This window comes from Symphodus melops, assembly GCF_947650265.1.
Source record: "Symphodus melops genome assembly, chromosome: 13".
Lineage (NCBI taxonomy): Eukaryota > Metazoa > Chordata > Actinopteri > Labriformes > Labridae > Symphodus > Symphodus melops.
The window spans coordinates 4,123,525-4,141,931 of record NC_136703.1 but is presented as its reverse complement, the minus strand read 5'-3'; the positions used below and the strand labels follow the sequence as shown (position 1 = coordinate 4,141,931).

Genomic DNA, 18,407 nt, shown 5'->3' with positions numbered 1-18,407 from the left:
TTGTGCGCCAAAGATATTTCTATTTTTAGAATATTTAATCACACCTCCTAAAACTGTCTATCATCACAAAGAAACTCTATACAACACTTGTTGGATTTCATTAGATTTTTACAGTCCTTAACTTTGTGTTATTAATTAATTAATTCTATTTCAGTCATTGGGATAGGAAACTGCATTAATCAACATTCAGATGGATGTTAATGTACCCAAATTGGCCGAATTTTTATCAGCAGTCCCTTTGCCAGATGTTATTTGGCATTATAGAATAAAATGTGACCCATTACCTATGTTCATTATTATAAAGACAAAAGAAAAAATACACAACAAATACGGGTTTTTAATACAAACAAGGTAACTAGAACAAATAATTTCCAACATAAGACATTATTAAGTAACCAATAGTAGGCATAGCATAAGTTTTGATATTGTTGGTTATCAATAAGCCATTTTTTAAAATGATAATTAAATAAATGATAGGGTGCTGACTCGAATTAATTGTTTCTTATACACTATAACCTACTTTATTCTCTTAACTTTACGGGAGATTTATCACTTCCGCCTCCGTGTTAGCCTTTTGGCTCGCTTGATTAAAAGCAGATTGATACAAGTTTAGCCCGCCCCCTTTGACGTCACTAGGGCTTGATTTTCGCGCGCAAGCTACTTAACGGGGTCAGTCAGATCACGGCATGTGTTGATCTTGAGGAGTTAAATCTATCAGTATTGTGAAAAAACATCCAGATAGTTTTCTCCTCAGTGGAAACCTGCCACATGTCTTCACATGTACTCAGAACACCTGTTCACACATGCAAGCTCAAAATATGTTTTATTAGATTTGAATTCTCACACACACACACACACACACACACACATTCTTAGTGTGTAGGAAACTCTGAGACAAATATAATGACTTATTTAACAAATTGAATAAACACAGCTTCTGTATAAATACAAACGTTTATATTTTGAAACTCAAATACAAAAGTACCAATCAATTTATTGAGTTAAACAGAACTCAAGCCAAATTAAGACACTTTTTCAGTGCAATGAAATATGAAGTATTTATTGGTTATACATCACAGTATCATTCACCTATTTCATTTTTTTTTTCCGAATGCATTCATTAATGCATATTGTAATGTTTCACATAAGCATTTACACCATGCATATCTACTAATTTCTTGCAAAGACCGAAACAAATACCAAGCATTCAAAGATTATTACAGAGGATGTTCTATATATTCATGAATGCGTTTGGTCTTTGTGCATGGTGTTGTACTGGCAACTCAGGTTTGAATCCTGTATGACAGATATTTTTTACGTTTACAATTTATTGATATTTGAAAATGACTTGGCCACGTGAGAAGGGAAAACACAATTCATTTCTGCATCATGTACACTGCAATGTTTGAATGCTCCAGATGACAGTGGTAATATTTTGGGTTATTAAAGTTTAGAGGGCTTCAATGGGGAGGCAAATCCAAAATTTTAGCCCTAAATGATTTCTAAAAAAACATTCAACGGTGCAGTTTCCATTTCAGATTTGTAGTATGTAAGCCTGAAATGGAATAAGTTGCTGGGCAGCAACATTTACACTCAGCTGCAAACACAAAAACTTCATAAATGTCTTATCTCATTGTTTAATTGAAGAAAAAAAAAAGAAAGAAAAGAAATTACAGTAAATCTTACAGTAAACCCTGTGACATTGTGTCAAACATCTACAAGGATGCCGTTTGTAACATGAAGGCCAATCTAATCTAAGGAGACAATTGCACATAAAAAAGTGTTTTTTAACCACTTCACTGAACACTGGCTGAAAATCAAAATAAATCCAGGGTACAAGAGATAGAGCGAGTTCATGGTTGTAATATACAAGGGCACTATTGGCTTTACAGTTACAAGACAGGCATCATCCGATCAGGGAGACATAGTCAGAGTGTTTTTCCTCTTGGAGTCCCTTCGGGGGAATGGAACAAAGCTTTTCACCTCTCTGAAACATAACCCTGTAAGCAAAAGTGGAAAACCATTTGTTTTCTGCATGTGCAGCACTTCTACCACTCCAGTCATCATTAAACACAAGGCTATTAGAGACACATATTGCATGGCATTTAAACATGAATTATTAATCACTACATCATTAACAGGAGCCCTGCAGTAAAGTGATTGTGTAATTGTAAATCATCCAATATGGCCGACATGGTAAACCATTAAAATAGTAAAACTTCCTTTGCAGCCATCTGAAAAGCAACATGATAATGTTTGCATCACAGTTTCTCTTGATTTTATTGATCTTATAATTCAGAGTTGATTACATCACTGCATGTCTTCCACTAGTGTTTGCCTGATATGTTTGACTTACGCTTCCACTCCTCCAGGGTTAAAGTGGCATTGTCACGGCTGTCGTCGTACGGTTTGGGCTCAGGGAAGTCCTCTGGGTCCCTCAGGCTCTCGAAATACGGGTGTTCCAGAGCGAGTTCAGCGGTGAGTCTCTCGTCTCCGTCCAGAACGAGCATCTTCTCCAGCAGGTCAATACCTGCAAACGGTCCGTGGCACAGAGCACAGAGCACAACAATTTGATCAAACATATAAACCTTAAACTTTTACATCAGCTGATGTGCTCAATGACGAACAAAAAGCCAAAAAGCCAAAGGGCTGCAAGGTTGATGTTTTTGTATCTACTCAATAGAAACCTTTAAGCTGACTTTAAAAGTTATATAAAATGCACAACTTGACCTTCCTCATTTAGACTTCCTCTCATAGACTTTTTAGAGCAGCAAGTAAAAACGCTTTCATGAAAAATGTAACAAAGAGTCTCAGAGGGTAGCAAAATAAACGCTATGTGCAAATAAAATAAAACATTTGGTCCACAGCAGCACAGATAGTCCAGAATTCTGCTTTTACTAAAACTGTAGACAACATAAAACATTGGACATGTCTGGAACAACTGAATATAGAAGGAGAGCTGTGGCTGAACTCACCCTTTGCACTGCACCTTGGGAACAATGTGGAGAAGTCCTTTCTGGGATACCGAGGGAGAGCCTTTATATACGTTTTGGCCTGTTTTGACAGATAGAAGACGCTTGTTGTTAAAGGTCAAAAATCCTATTTCATCCCCCTTTGGTAGCTGCTAAAACCACAACTGAACCTCCGATTTAATGTGACAACCAAGGATAAGTCCGAAAATCCATGTATCCTCTTTAAAAAGAATGGGGAAAGCAGCTCCCAAAAAGCCATAACAGAACTTTATTTAAATGACTTTGCATGTTAAAAGGTAATGTAACATTTGATTTGCATAAATCCTAGTAACGTGCATGTGTAGAAAATGAAAACGGCCTCAGATGTGTTGATTTATCAGTCTTTGTTTCTAGGTTGTGAAATAAAAGATGAAATGTAGAAAGAACTTGATACACTGAGTGTAAACGTGTTGAAACTCTTACTTACTGTAAACTGTAGAAAAGAATCATCTTTGTATTTCCCTCATGTCTACAAATCTTTATCTGACACATCTTCCTGCTTCATGTTTTGTTGTTGACTTTCCCTCTGGTGCCCCCCTCAGGACAAGTTTCATATTGCCTTTAAAACTGTCTTCTGATAACATTGAGGCCTCACTCAGCTGCTCGTGGGATTTCAGCCTGTTTGTGTGATTCTCATGGGATTGTTTTAACTGTTTTCTAAACGGTTCCGATAGATGTTAAGTATCTTCACTTCCATGTTGGAGGGAGAGCTGAATATTCTTTGACCACATTTTCTAAAATGTTTAACTTGTTGATTATTTGGTAACCTTCAGCTCTCGGTTCAGTCAGTTTAAATCATCTCAGTCTAACTTCTCTATTTCATGGATATATGTATGTATATGGATGACTTACACACACACACACTGTTACTGATCCTACCTCTGGACTGTCCAGCTTCTGGATAAACTCCGGTCCAGGTACTCCTGTCACTTTCATGATCTGAGTCAGCTGATCCATGTCTGGTAGTAAAAGGGGAACAATCAAGGATTTTTGTCTTGAAGGCTCAGAATAGAAAGGAACCTGAACGCCACTTCATAAAGCTGTTACCAACAGGGATTATAATTTAGTGAAGTGCATCAGTAGATAAAAAGAAAGGTGTGCAGAAAGGTAAGTAAAGTAGAGCAGCAGTAACTGCATTGTATGAAGCCTGGGGTAACATGAGTCTTTGCTGCACACTAAATATATGAATGACCTTCATGTTCCAAGCTCTTCTTCAGTAACAGTCATTTCTTAACATACAACCGTTCAAATTTAATCAAACAACTTTCAACCACCTTCATTACTACAACGCTCTAATAATATTACCGTTTCAGTCGTGAGCATTGCCGTCATTATTTTTGCACTCCACCGGCTGAAAAAGTAACAAGTCTAACACGGATGAAAGGATACAGTCTTTGCCTTTGAAAAGGGTTTTTCCGTTGATCATTTCTGCCATGATGCAGCCCACAGACCAGATGTCCACTAGAATAAACAAGACAGAGAAAGACATCAGTGAAAACATGAGCAGAATACAAATAGTTTTCAGTTCAGTGAAGTAAAAATGGGGAAGGTGACATTTATATGACACAGGAGACAGAGAAGGATCTGTTGTGCTGTTTCTGTTGGGGGAATATCTGATGAGTAATACTATCCCATAAAGGGCTGTTGGGCTACATTTGGTTCTGTTGAAGCTGTTTGCAGAATGAAGAAGCACAACATCCTATAGAAACATAAATCCTGGGAAAGTCTGTCCATTGCAGTGACAGCTCTATCACTATCGCCCTGCTGTCGGACCCATCCGTGTCAGCCGCTTACAGATTGAGGTTGAAAAAGATTTACAGTCACAATGAGAGCCATGCTACTTTAAATGCTTTTCATGCACAGAAGAGAGGATTACAAAAACTGCTGACTCAGCATGTAGCCGACAAGCTGCGGCTTTACCTGGAGTTGGGATGTTTTTGTCGATGACAAACAAACAAACAAAGTTACAGGGACAGCACCAACAATGGCAGTAAGAATATGTAACAGCTTTGAATGTCTTGCCTGTTTGGGTGTAGTGCATCCAGTTCAGAATGACCTCAGGTGCCCTGTACCAACGGGTCACCACGTAGCCTGTCATCTCTGCGTCTGTGCTGCGAGCGAGCCCAAAGTCAAGGATCTGAAACGGAAGCATAATTTGGAACATGATTAATATATAGCACTCATCTGTATTGTTATCTGGCTTTCTTTGAAAAATATTGGAAAGATTTGCCATAGAGCCGCTAAGGCTAATAATATCTGTCATATGCTGACACTGATGCACATTTAGTTTATCTGGAGTCACACCAGCCGCCCCGTAGAAATATTTCCACAAGAAGTGGAAGATTTCAGTAGGAGGGGCGAATGAGCTTTATATCCTATGACAAGCAATTGGCTGGTGAGATCTTTATGCACATCATAGTTTGTTGTTTTCTGCTTGTCAGTGTGTTCTTCCCTGCTCTTTCAATGACCCTGTTAAGCCGTAAAACTGCAAGAAGCACTGATACAGAGGCAAAAACGGTCAGACACTGTTGTTTGTCCCCTTTTTATTCACATTTCGTAACGCTCACTTCTCAAACAACCCCCCACCACCACCACACAGCCCCTCACCCCCCCTGTGAGGGACAATTGTCAACATGCAACTGGAGACAATGAAGGTGCAGGTTGTCAGAAATGTTCCTGGTCCCAATCAATCACTGGCCACTATCTTCCTCATGAAAAGATATGTTCATACTTTATCCAAACACATACATTATGCTTCTACATCAGGGCGTGTGAGCTGCAGAATAACTAACGTACATCTGTGCTGTTTCCTATATATTAGATGTTCCTGTACCTACAGAATTCAAATGTTTTTTTTAATACAGCATCAAATTGTTTTTCTTGTGTAATCCTTAAATGTACAAACCTTCAGTTCACAGTCTTGGTTCACAGCCAAGTTTCCCGGCTTAAGATCCTGTAAAAGACAAAATGAGCTGAGTGATGGTTACAGTATTTATTGCACATAGTGATTAACAACAAATTACAGGGTCTGTACATCAATGAAATCAGGGTCTGAGAAGGGCTTTAGTGCGAGTACTTCCTGTAGCCACACATGGCTCAGCTCTAAGGTTACTACTTCTACTGAATGCTGTAACTCAACGATTTGCTCACCATGAGACTCGCTGCAGCTTTTCTTCACTCGTTCATTAAAATACAGTGACATAACGAGGGATAAGAGGGGCACTGTGTGTTGATAACAACTTGACTTTGTTTGGAATTACGAGAGCAAAAGCTGGATAACACTTAAAGAGAGGACTGAAGCAGAATGAGCATGTTTTTAACAGGCTAAACACACACACACACACACACACACACACACACACACACACACACTCTTCCACGTCTAGGCCCTGTGCTGAAGGGTGTAGTCAGACATCTCGAGACATGCTTTGGGAAATCAGAGAGGAGTAAACTCAACCTACCTGTTAGGGCAGAGTTTGATCTGACTCAATAACAATGACAAATTATATCAACATTCCCATGGACTTCTGCAGTGCAGGAAGAAGTGCATGAGTATATCTGAGTCAGACAAATGTGTGGTACACACTACTGCATACAAAAAAAGTGTGTCTCACTAGTGATCTGTGAAGGTTTCTTCATCAAGAAAGAGACAATGGACCCATTATTGAGCTTTTTTCATTAAGTCAGTGACCTCGCTTTGAACCCACCCACTTCTCCCTATACACATCAACACACTGGTATATATTAATATCCACATGACACACTGTCAGTCACTGTCAAACTTCAATATTTTTATAAGTGATCTTAAACACGGAAGAGTGTTATATTATCTATGCTATATTATTCTTTATATTGTTACCTGCTACATTTTTATTTTTATTTTTATTGTATATGCTGCTGGAACCTAAATTTCCTTGAGGGAGTCATCCCAAAAGGATCAATAAAGTTCAGTCTAAGTCTAAGTCTAAGTCTTAAACATTGTCTTCAAAAAGTACAGAAAAGCAAAGTCAGTGTTTGACAACAAACGAACAAGCAGCTTTTTCCAGGTCAGTTAAAAGTTTTTCTGCATCATGAAACATGAAAATGTTCACAGTCATATCTTCAAACAAAATTTTCTTAAACCTGACCCTGAAGATAAAAAAAAAGAGAAAAAAAGAAAAAAAAAGGTGTGAGACCAGAAAATCTTCTTTTAGGATTTATACTTTTAGCCCTGCTATTCCTTTGATGACTAGTGCGGGCGTGTTTTGTGCTCCAGATCTTTTCCAGTCTGGGGTGCAGCTGTGAGACTGACACTCTCATTTCATTTTCAATATCTAGCTTTCATCTGTATTTGGTGTTGATTGAGGCGAGTGCAGAGAAACGCCTCTCTCACACAGGTTGGTCGTGAGTGTATACACCGTTGTATCGGTGAAGCCGAGGGGGAAAGTTATGGCTCGCCATAACTTCCTGTCTTTGTTTTAGTAGCTGTGATATTTGGTAGGGATTTATAGAAGAGCAGAACAATGTGCATTGTTTGCCCCGCCCCCTTTGACGCATTAAAGGAACCCACTTTGCCACTTTTTGGAATCACTGCCTTCTCTTCAGATGTTATGTAATTGACTTGCTCTTACCCTGTGGATGATTCCAGCCTTGTGGATGTACTGCACAGAGAGAGAAACAGAGATTTATTGGTGTACAGTATATGTCCTGGATTTAATATTTTCTTTAATTATATCTTGACATTATGATCTTATCATGGTTGTCGGGAAATTACAGATGTGCTCAAAATAAACAAATAGGAGGTGCCCAACCTCTTTTTTTATACTTGTAATACAGTGATTTATCACAAGTTTAAGTGACTCTTTTCATTTCTAGTTACATAAAATCCATCACAAGTTTGTGTAAGATCAGTTTTTAGGCCTGTTAAAAGCTTCCTTCATTACATAAGCTGTTCATTGAACCTGATATAATACTACAGTGTAATTCAGACTGGAGTTAATTGAACAATTATTTGGAATTGATCTTGGAAGGTGTTTAGGATTTATAGCTGTACATCAGAACACTTCTCCTTTTGCTTGATAAACAAAATCGGGAGTTTGGGAAAGATGAAAAGCTCACTCTGAGTCCACAGAGCATCTGGTAGACGAGAAACTGGACTTTGTCCTCGGAGAGATGTCCCCGCACCTTCGACAGGTCAGTAAACAAGTAAGGCATCACCAGGTAGCTGAGATACAGAGAGAGAGAGAGAGAGAGAGAGAGAGAGAGAGAGAGGCAGAGGGAGCAACAAGAGAATAAATGGAAGGTGATGGACTGTCTAATTAGCGATATGAAAACTGTCCAGACACTGTTTAAGCTCCTGCCTGAAGAAAAGCTTTCCTTTGCTGTCTGCTGTTACGTTCCTCCCCCTGACAGTGCTCTAATGATCCATCTATTCATACTTTCATTAAGGAGCTTAGAGTGCTTTTCAATGTTCATGTAGCGCTCATGTTTATACCACCTTCAATATATGTTTTAATATGATTTCATTTACATAATCATCTACTCTACGATGTAAATAATGTAAAAGATAAATACCTTGTGTTTACTTCATCATCCTTTTGCACTACTCACTATTATCTTATTTAGTCTTGTACATATTAGTCTCTAATAATATTTAATGTCTGCCTTTGAGAGCACAGTCTACCAAAGTTAAATACCATGTATGTCAAACATATAGGAAGAAGATTTGAATATGAGCCTGACGCTTTAGCATGCAATCATACTGTATACTAGTCTAGTCTGTTTACTTCGACCTTCTGTGGAACATTTTGGTTTCTCAACCAGCTACTTTTGATAAATTGAAATGCCAGAAAAGAGCTTAGCCAGTAGCTTACCTCTGTAATACCTTTAAGGCAGGATGGTAGTGCCTACTTGGTGGAAAGCGCTGACAGAGCAGTGGGGCTTGTGTTCATTATTTCAGACTGCGTACATGTTCAGCGTTCACACATGGGTGTAATAGTTAGGATGGTCTCATACACTGGTGTGTGACATGACAGTAGGACTTTATTTCACGAATCAACACTTTTTTTTGGTTAAAAAAAGTTACCCATAAGAAGGGTAACTTTTGCCCATTATTTGTGTCCATATGGCATATTAGACATAACTACACATATTAAACCAAATCAACAGATAAGCCTCTGTCATTAGAGCGAAAAAAGAATTTCGGCTACACACATTTTTCTCTCTTTCTTCTGTCTGTCCCTAAATCTATTATCTCAAAGGTTCTGCCATCCTGTAGGGATTTCTACCGGTGAAAACCAAACCTGCAAAACATCCGAGGGGCTTCCCGACTCGACCTGAGGATGAATTAAATACTCACAAGTCCTGCATGTCGTCGAGGCTTGTAGCAGCTGTAAACACGTCAAGAAGTCCTATCACCTAGAAGGACACAGAGACATGAGAGCAGACGTGAAGGGCAAGTATTTCCAGCATATTTTAAAAGCAAGATTACTGTGCTATTTCAAGGCTAAAAGGTGCACACAAAAAAAGCAGTCCGATGGAGGAAGCAGGAAATGTTTTGGTTGAATAAGCTACTCACATTTTCATGCTTCATGTGTTTGAGCAGTCGGAGCTCTCGGTAGGCCCTCTTAGCAAAGATCTCAGACTGGAAGGGCCTGTGGAGCTTCTTAATGGCCACTTTCTCTTTAGTCTTTTCAATTATTGCTGAGCTGTGGTGAATAATGGAAAAAACAAGAAGACATTAGCATTGCACTCTGAGGCTGCATGCGCCTTCAAAGTTTCACTATGATTTCACTGTTTCGTAGTCAGAGCGGTGGGGAAACAACAAGGGGGGCCTATTTTGAGGTTTCACTCTCACGTAGAAGTTTTCAAATCAAAAACACAGACTCCGTCAGATTAAGGTTGTACTGTACGTGACACTCATTCTCTGATTCTGTATGTGTGCGTGTGTGTGTGCGTGTGTGTGTGTGGGGTTTATTGAGCATCAACATGTTAATGTTTGGCAACTCGTGGTGTGCATGTCTGCAGTGATCTGCAGGGCATCAAACCGTAGGAGGACCAGCTTGTTAGGCTATTTGAAGCCACATCCACCAACACGCATTACACACATCACTTGTGAATAATGCTGTGAAGAATTCGGAGGCCTTAATGTAGAATATCACAGTCAATAAAACACAAAGCAGCTCATCAATGGTACATATGTGAAAGCAGTAAATCTCACACATACAGACTGTAGCTGAAGATTTGGTTTATTTCCCACAAGACGATTTTTCAGTGCAATCATTAGAGATAATGTTGGTGGGCTGACCCCAGTTCATTAGAAGATGCTTTTTGTAAAGGCCAGACTTTTTAAGCTTTAATAGACCAGAACTCCCACACCATGAAGCTTAAAACCCCAGTGACCACGTTTAGCATGCTAATAAGTACAGCTCTGACAACAGAGGCCAAAGACCAAAGATGATGGATGTTAAACCACTTTGACTCTCAGATACGTTTTTTCTACCCCCCAGAGGGCCCTTTGAATTTTCATTTGTACTCTACAACAATTCCAGTGTTGGGTTTTTTTTTCTAAGCCTGAATGTCACGCAGGAGAGTCGATAAAGACACTTTATTCAACAAAAGAAGGAATCTGAAGAAGTCGATTTGGTCTCTGGGAAATTGCAATAAATATTTTTCAACTTTTAAGATGACATTTGGTTTGGCCTGACACGTAAACCAGATATCATGCCGTGACTTTATACCGTATAAAACATAGATGTACCATGGGCGACGTCTCAGAGACATCACCCATTGGCAGACTTTTGAAGGCAGTTGCCATATTGGAAACATTAAACTAACTTTTGGTCAACATAGAGGCAGGAATAGTTTGAGCTGAGACAGGCCTTCAGCCTCCTGGCAAAGTGCTAAACGCGTCTGCTTGTCAGTCAGAACTGCCACGCCCTAAATATGCATAAAATTACCTGATTAAGACAAAAAAAACACACATTTTGAACAGTGCTCTAAACGTTTCTTTCTGCTGTAAAAATGAGCATTTTAATATGGGTGTTATATATAGGGTTATTCACGCCGGCCTCAAGTGGACAGTAAAAGAACGGCAGGTTTTTTTGCACTTCTCCACTGACTTCATTTTTTCAACACCTGAGGTTGCCTCTTTGCAGCAACTAGTTTTTCCACATAAAACATTGTGAATATTCAGACAGCATCATCCAGTGTTCTGTGCAATGCCGATCTAAAGCCGTAATAATTTAAACAATTTATGTGAAATCGCAGGATACTTAAATGTAAAACAATTTTCCTGCAGTGTGAGAAAGAAATGGAGGCACAAATTGAAGTCTACAGTAATTGACGTAAGTGCATGTGGTCTCCCACAGACATGAGATGAAAGCACTGTGAGACTGCAGGGGAAGAAGGTAATGTACCCAATTATTTTCGGCAACCTAATTGGTTTATGACATGAGGAGTTCAATTTACGTAATGACAAAAAAAAAAAGACACTTATTGCAGTTTTAGGAGTGTCTGATGTATTCCAGACTAAATTTGTTATCATTATTATCTCAATTTAAAAGGAAGTAAGAATAAATCAGAAGCACAAACTACATTTTAAAACATAATTTCTTATTTACATCAATACATAAAACCGTAAATGTGACATAAAACACTCTCTGGTATGGGGTTCTGTTCTGGGAACCTGGATCCATCATCCTAATTGATTGATTGATTGTTGGCCTTGATTGTTTGTAACTTTGTACAGTCTCACCATGGACGCTGACAGCAGCCTTCTGTCTCCTTATTGTATCAATAGCTTAATATATATATATATATATATATATATATATATATATATATATATATATATATACATTGTCATTTCATGTCATATATGACAAACGCAACGTGTGTATCACCAAACCTGCTGAATTTGGTGAATTATTATATTTTATTTGGAGGACACATCTAATATTAACAAAAACACACATTTGAATGTTACAACAGCAACACATAAATTCTAATAAAGTTTTGATCTATCTTTGATTTATTTTGATCTTTTGATCCCAGAAACACATTTATAAGTCTCTCTCTTGTTACTAATTTGACATGTGTACAACGTATGAGCCCCTCTTTTATTAGACAGGTAAACACATGTTAGTGTAATGAGCTTTAGAGTGCTCGCCATAAGACATGATGCCAGACAGGTGCCAGATGTTATTAACTTGTTAACATACGTGTGTGTGTGTGTGTGTGTGTGTGTGTGTGTGTGTGTGTGTGTGTGTGTGTGTGGGTGGGTGTGGGTGTGTGTGTGTGTGTGTGTGTGTGTGTGTGTGTGGGTGTGGGTGTGTGTGTGTGTGTGTGTGTCCTCTGTAACCGTGTTGATGTAGCCCAGGCCCACCACAGACTGTGTGCAGCCAGCTAACATATATGAGTGCAGGGCTGAGACTGAGCAGCATTCACACACACTTCAGTCTCTACTACGACATAACACACTTCATGCATAAACGTCACGTCACTCACCACACGGAGCCGTACGCCCCGGTGCCTATCTGTTTGAGCCGGGTGTATTTCTCCGGGACTTCCCACACCGTGTTGTTGATTTCCTCTCGGGAGAAACATCCCTGAGACTGCATGACGAAGAGGAGACGGCGAAACTAGAGACAACTTCTCCCCCCAGTACGACTGTCACTTGTTCAGGAGGTGAAGCAAAACACTGCGCAAAGTTTAACGCAATGTGCTGAGTAAGTTACTTCCGGCGTGGCTCTTCAAAATAATGCGCAGTTCATCTGTAGGAGCAGAAACAGGCAACCAAATGACTGCATCGTTGACTGTTCAATTCAATTAAACGTTATTATACACTTAATTATACACTTAATTACCTATTCAATTTAGAGGGGCATGTATAATGAGGAAATACATATTTACAATAAAATGAGAGAATTAGGAATATGCTATGCAAAACCTATAAATATTGACCAAGTATGTGAGAGGCAGACTGTAAAAACTAAATTTATTTTTGTCCTTCTTTTTTCTCTATTTGAAGCTACTGTAAGGAACTATTGGTTTGTGTTGTTTTTGCAGTACATCGGATCTTTGAATTGTCTTGTAGATAGGCCTAGTCCGTTTTAACAAAAACACCAGCCTGCTTTCTTTTTAATAATCAAATGTATCATACCTGAATCTTGATACACGTAAAAGGAACTTTTCTTTTTTATTGTTAAATATGATGTTTAAAGTGTTATGCAAAAGATAAATTTCATCTGTAAAAATATTCAGCAATCATAACTTTGTCTGTGATGTTTATTTTTTTTTTTTTTTCGTCAAAATATATTGACCTCTCATTTAAAGGTAATTTTAAGGCTAAACAGAGATGTATTTTCCACTTTGAATTTTATTTTATTTTGAAGGAAAAATCACTAATGTTCCGGTCTAATATAGCTGCCTTGACTCGTTTACAGAGTGTTATGATGTCAGTGAGCTAGAGTCGGTCTACTATGTGGTTAATATGTTATACAGCTTTGGGTTTTACGTGAAGCCTCTTGTTATGTTCTTATGTTGAAGTGTTTCAGCATTTCCATGAAAAAGGTTAAGTCGCCGTGTGGAAAACAACCAGAAGATGTGAGCACAAATCAAGAGGGAGAAATCAGAGGGCTTTCTTGCTTGCTGAAACATGTCAATATGACTTGGTTAGCTCCCACCCACACATAGGAGGTGTTACTTGTCATGAATAATTACTGTACATTCCCATGAGTTTGTGAATCACAGCAGCGTAGAGGAGAACATTCACTCTAACATCTATAAAACATGTTCATTAAACCAGGTGACTTTGTAGACAAATCTACAGTAAATCCAAATGAATAGATTTCCCAAGATTAAAACCCCCTTTATTCTGACAATACCTCTTACAGATAATGCATGAATGTTTTTTTTACTTAAAATATTTCACTGAACTGTAGCTTTAAGGAAATGCTTCTCTCCGAAAGGATGAACATCGACACCAACATTAAAAATGTACTTAACCTGCATGCAGCTACCCTCTTGGCAGTCCAATAAAGACTGACCGTGTGAATTTCACACCCATCCGTGGCTATCCTATTACAGCAAACACAGACTACTTAAATATATATACTGACTTTACTTGTTTTTCGAAAATGAAAGTAATATGTGAATGTATTTGTGGAGCTATAGGGGCATCAGGTGAGAAGTTTTCAGATTTTCTACTTTCAGTGAAGGTATGAATGCCACAAAGAAATATTTTGCTTCAGGTCAAATTCATTTATTTTGAATCTGAAAGAATAGAAAAAAAGTAAGCGAGTATAATAATCCAGGTATTTAATATTTAGTTAGACCAGATGTGGTTGAGAGGCTGCTTGGGGTCATGGGTGAAATAAAGAGAAGTTTTCGTGTTTGAGTCTAAAATAAAAAAGGCATCTATAGCACGTTAAAGTCAGCTCTATGCCACCTGTTAAGGTGTTGTATCATATGTTTGAGGAATTTAAAGAGAAAAAGGGATGAAGAAAGAGATGACTATTCTTTTAATGTGCAAGATGATTTTTCATTTTTACTGCTGGAGGACAATAATACATCTGTGTAGGATGGAAAGGTTGTGAATCAATACCTGTGACTCAGCCATTGTTTTGCCGGCTGCTTAACTTTTCACCTTTCAAAACTCACTTTCCATCCTGTGGGCAAATCTGGTTTGGAGAGGAAACCTCCCACCTATACTGGAGTTATGCAATCTTGTCCTAATACATTTCCGCTGAGTCCAGTAGGAGCAAAGTAGGAGTAGTCTAGCCTGATGGAGGTAAATTGTTAATGGCAAGGACTTGAGCTTGTATAGTGCTTTTCTCTTCTTGATACTCAAAGCGCTTTTACTCAGCAGGTCACACATACATATTCACACACTGATGGCAGAGGCTGCTATATAAAGTGACCATATGATCAGATTCATACACATTCACAAACCGTCGACAGAGCAGGAGGAGCCACATGGGTTTAAGTGCCTTGCACAAGCACACATTGGACATGTGGCAGGAGCTGGCCTTCTTTGAGAGATGACTGACTTCCCACAAGGGGAAATTCGGTTTACACTCTGTCTAATGAACACACACACAGGCCGAGATAAACACTCATGCTCAAACAGGTTTCTAGTGGCATGCATTAATGGAGTGGTCTCAGAGTGAGGGGGCTGTCCACAGCAAGCTCTCCAGAGCAGTTTTTTGGGGTTCGATGCCTTGCTCAGGGGCACCTCAGCAGTGCTCAGGAAGTGAAGCTACCAGACCAGTATCCGGACTTGGTCCGTGTCGGGACTTGAACTGGCGACCCTCCGGTTCCCAACCCAAGTCCCTACAGACTGAGCTACCCAAAGATGCTTTTCCACTTCAATTATTGTTTTTGTAGAAATAAGCCCATTAGTTTATTCAACTAATCAAATAGCAGCATACTTACACACATGCATAAATACAATTCAATGTCAATCAGGAACACATGAGGTCAAAACATCTGACCTAAAAAACTTTCCATTTCCTTGCTTTGCAATCAGACTTGACATAAGTTAAACTACTTCAGGAACTTAAACCAAACTAGTTTGAGGCTCTTCCAAATCTGGACAGAGATTCCACTCATCAACAGGTAGGCAACTGCGCATTTGAAATCATTGTACTTAATTACAGGCTATTTGTGATAAATCATTGCCATTGTTATTGCATATGGTATAATAAGGTTACACTGAATTCCATTTTTCTGTAATTATTTATTATTAATCAACGCGTTATTCTGACAGCCCTAATGCAACACTCCTTGTTAATGTTGACTCACAGTCGATGCAATGGTTGTCATCTTCAAGTCTCTTTCCTTAAGCAGTTAGTTAAATATTAACACAAAAGAAGAAGAAGAAGAACAGGAGGGGCTGCAAACAACAATGGAGTTCCTGGATGTTTTCACAGTCACACGACCAACAACAAGTCAGTGAAAGAAAAAGGTATACATAGGATATGTCTATTACATTGATATTTATCAAAAAATACCTTTGGTTCTTACTTAATTTTCTGATATCCTCTTAATGTAAATAACATTTCCCCTCAAATAAGTATTATGCAGTTTCTACTGCAGTTATTTAGTATTATACCAATATAACTAATCCTCATAATTGTGCATGGCCACTATATTTAAAAGGATCCTTTTATGTTGTTTTTGTTTAAAACATGGGGAAACAATGTGTGCACCTGTGAACAGGTAAGAAGAAGTCATCATGTGAACTTCTTCTGTGGGCTTCTTAAATTAGAATTATTTTTAATTGTTTTTGTCTCCAGGTGCATTATTTCGAAATTAATTTTATTTAAACTCACAAATCCTCGAGCACTCTGAAAAGCACATAGATTTTTCTTGCTGCCTCAAAGTGAACATTTTCTTGCAAAAAGAAGCTCAAATGATGATTTAACCACCTTGACCTTCACTGACGACCTTTCCTGACCAAACCACTGATTTTACATCGACAAAGTAAGATTTAGCTACTTTTTAATACCTGCTATTTTGCTCTGAAGAAAACCTAAAATCACATGTGAAAATAATATTAGATTACACTTTATATTTTTAGTTTTTGTGTGTTTCAAATAGGTGTGATATCTGACTGTTAAGGAAACCAAAATATGGTTTCTTAATTTCTTTTATTATTATTATTAATTAATTTTATTTATTTTGTTTTTGTCTCTCCACAACAAGTCCACCATTAATGCTACTATAGCGGGTCTGCTTTAAATAAAAACAGTGATTAACTTTACCTGACCTAGCAACGAATGTCGTTTTAAACTTTGGTCTGAAGTTGTTTACATTCAATTCATTAATTGTTATTATTATTATTTTATATTTTTGTTTCATGTATTAGTAGTAAAAAGCAAAAAAAGAAAAGCATTACAACACTATTTCATATATTAAATGTGGCTCATAATATAAGTTGTACAGTGAACGAGACAGCAGAGGAACATGCTGAAAATGAATGAAAGTGTTATTGCTGAGAAATTCAGTTGAAAATAACACACTTGACATTTAATTTGGCTGCACTCTCTCCCTGAAATGATACGACCTCAAATCGGATGTATTGATTAGATGTAGGCCTGACTTTGACAACTGAACATGTTTTATTATTATTATTATTTATTTATTTAATGAGGATGTGACATTCTGATTCTGTTTGCCTTTTACGTAGTGAGAAAATGTAAACTGTATTTTCTTTTCTGCTACACTATTTAGTTCACTCTGTTATTGCTATTGTGTGAAGTGATTATAAGCAAACAACAATGTCCATGTGTGCTGTAACATTGTACCAGCTTCACAGTACACACAGTATGTTTGGATAATAACACAGTGAAGCAAATGTTGACCTGAGACACTTAGTGCAAGTTCTGTTTTTGCTGGTTTCAAATCCAATCCATGATATTTACTCTAACTGAGCAAACATTGCTCTGAATTTAACACAAATAATCTATAATAGTCTTTTCAATAAAGTCAGTATAAAGTTTGTTTTATGTATGACGATGAGCTGTGATGTGAGGGTTGTTATTCTTTTTGATCTTTAGATGATGGATCGACGCTGGACCTGCACATACGTCCTGATGCCGACCCCGAACCAGCCTGGCGTCCCGAGATTCATCATCTGCATGATCCTGGCACCGGCCCCGCTCCCTGCCTCCTTCTTATCCTCTCACTCTTCCTTCTCTCGAGCCCTTTCTCCAGCCTCCACCTTAAGTCCTCTTTCTTCTCCCACCCCTTCCCTCTCCTCTCATAGCTCGTCCTCTCAATCCTCCCCTTCTGTCCCCTCCATCTCCCCCAGCCAACCTCAGGCACCCAGGGAGTTCCCTCCTCATGCCACTGTTGTGCACAGGGAGTCTTCAGGCGCAGGCCCCCAGAAGCCAGTGAATGATGCAACTGGACCTGCTGACTCTCCTGTCACACCCACAGAGCCTGCTAAACCTTCTTCTCCTGTGTCCGCAGGTCCCAGTGAGCCTCGGCCTTTGTGGGACGTCCCTGAGCCGGAGTGGTCGAGAAACCTGAGTCGGTGCATGGAGAGGAGGCAACAGTGGTTCAACAGCTGGTGGAGAGAGAGTCAGACTGTTCCCTCAGGTGAGTCTCCAGATAAACGCTTCAGGTCTTCAGCTCAAAATTAAATGTTTGTTTTCTTGTTTTTTCTTTGCAGATATAAAGCCTCTTATATATAAAAATAAGTTTGCACTCTCTAATACAAAGGTATTTCGAAACTGTAATGACATGAGATGCATGTTAAACAGTGCATTTATCTCGCCATCTGTTTTTGAGTTCATGAAGTGTTCACTTCGCTATTTTGCCTTTCATTTGTCTCCTAGAGCAAACAGGAGGAGGAGGAGAGGAGGAGGAGGAGGAAGATATTAAGCATGAAATCTCTCAAGAATGGTAGGT

The 18,407-nt window shown here is 38.6% G+C and overlaps 2 protein-coding genes across 8 annotated transcripts in view; one reads left to right on the top strand and one right to left on the bottom strand.

Annotated features, from left to right (window-relative positions):
- Positions 1–1,022: 1,022 nt before the first annotated feature.
- Positions 1,023–12,740, bottom strand: mapk13 (mitogen-activated protein kinase 13). Its single transcript, XM_079358668.1, has 12 exons — positions 12,498–12,740; positions 9,568–9,697; positions 9,349–9,407; positions 8,109–8,214; positions 7,622–7,651; positions 5,917–5,964; positions 5,034–5,148; positions 4,401–4,472; positions 3,891–3,970; positions 2,976–3,054; positions 2,357–2,530; positions 1,023–2,000 (listed from the first exon to the last, which is right to left on the bottom strand). Exons 1-12 carry the CDS (start codon positions 12,608–12,610, stop codon positions 1,915–1,917), a joined length of 1,092 nt encoding a protein of 363 aa, XP_079214794.1. The 5' UTR covers positions 12,611–12,740; the 3' UTR covers positions 1,023–1,914.
- Positions 12,741–16,338: 3,598 nt separating this feature from the next.
- Positions 16,339–18,407, top strand: part of LOC306834543 (uncharacterized protein) — a 164,371-nt gene continuing 162,302 nt past the window's right edge. For 5 of the 7 annotated variants that reach the window (XR_013780503.1, XR_013780506.1, XR_013780507.1 and 2 more), the window contains exons 1-3: positions 16,339–16,475; positions 17,552–18,095; positions 18,335–18,401. Coding sequence is in view for 2 of the 7 variants with exons in the window: in XM_079360523.1 (XP_079216649.1) it covers positions 17,552–18,095; positions 18,335–18,401 (611 nt within the window). In the remaining 5 variants the exon portion in view is untranslated. The remainder of the gene's footprint in view (positions 16,476–17,551; positions 18,096–18,334; positions 18,402–18,407) is intronic. The other 2 variants (XR_013780504.1, XR_013780505.1) reach the window with 1 other exon arrangement.

Coding starts and splice junctions, on each gene's coding strand:
- mapk13 (XM_079358668.1), bottom strand. CDS start 12,610: ATGCAGTCTCAGGGATGTTTCTCCCGAGAGGAAATCAACAACACGGTG. Junction 9,408..9,567: donor AACACATGAAGCATGAAAAT/GTGAGTAGCTTA, acceptor GTGTCCTTCTAG/GTGATAGGACTTCTTGACGT. Junction 3,971..4,400: donor CCTTTTCAAAGGCAAAGACT/GTATCCTTTCAT, acceptor TTTTACTACCAG/ACATGGATCAGCTGACTCAG.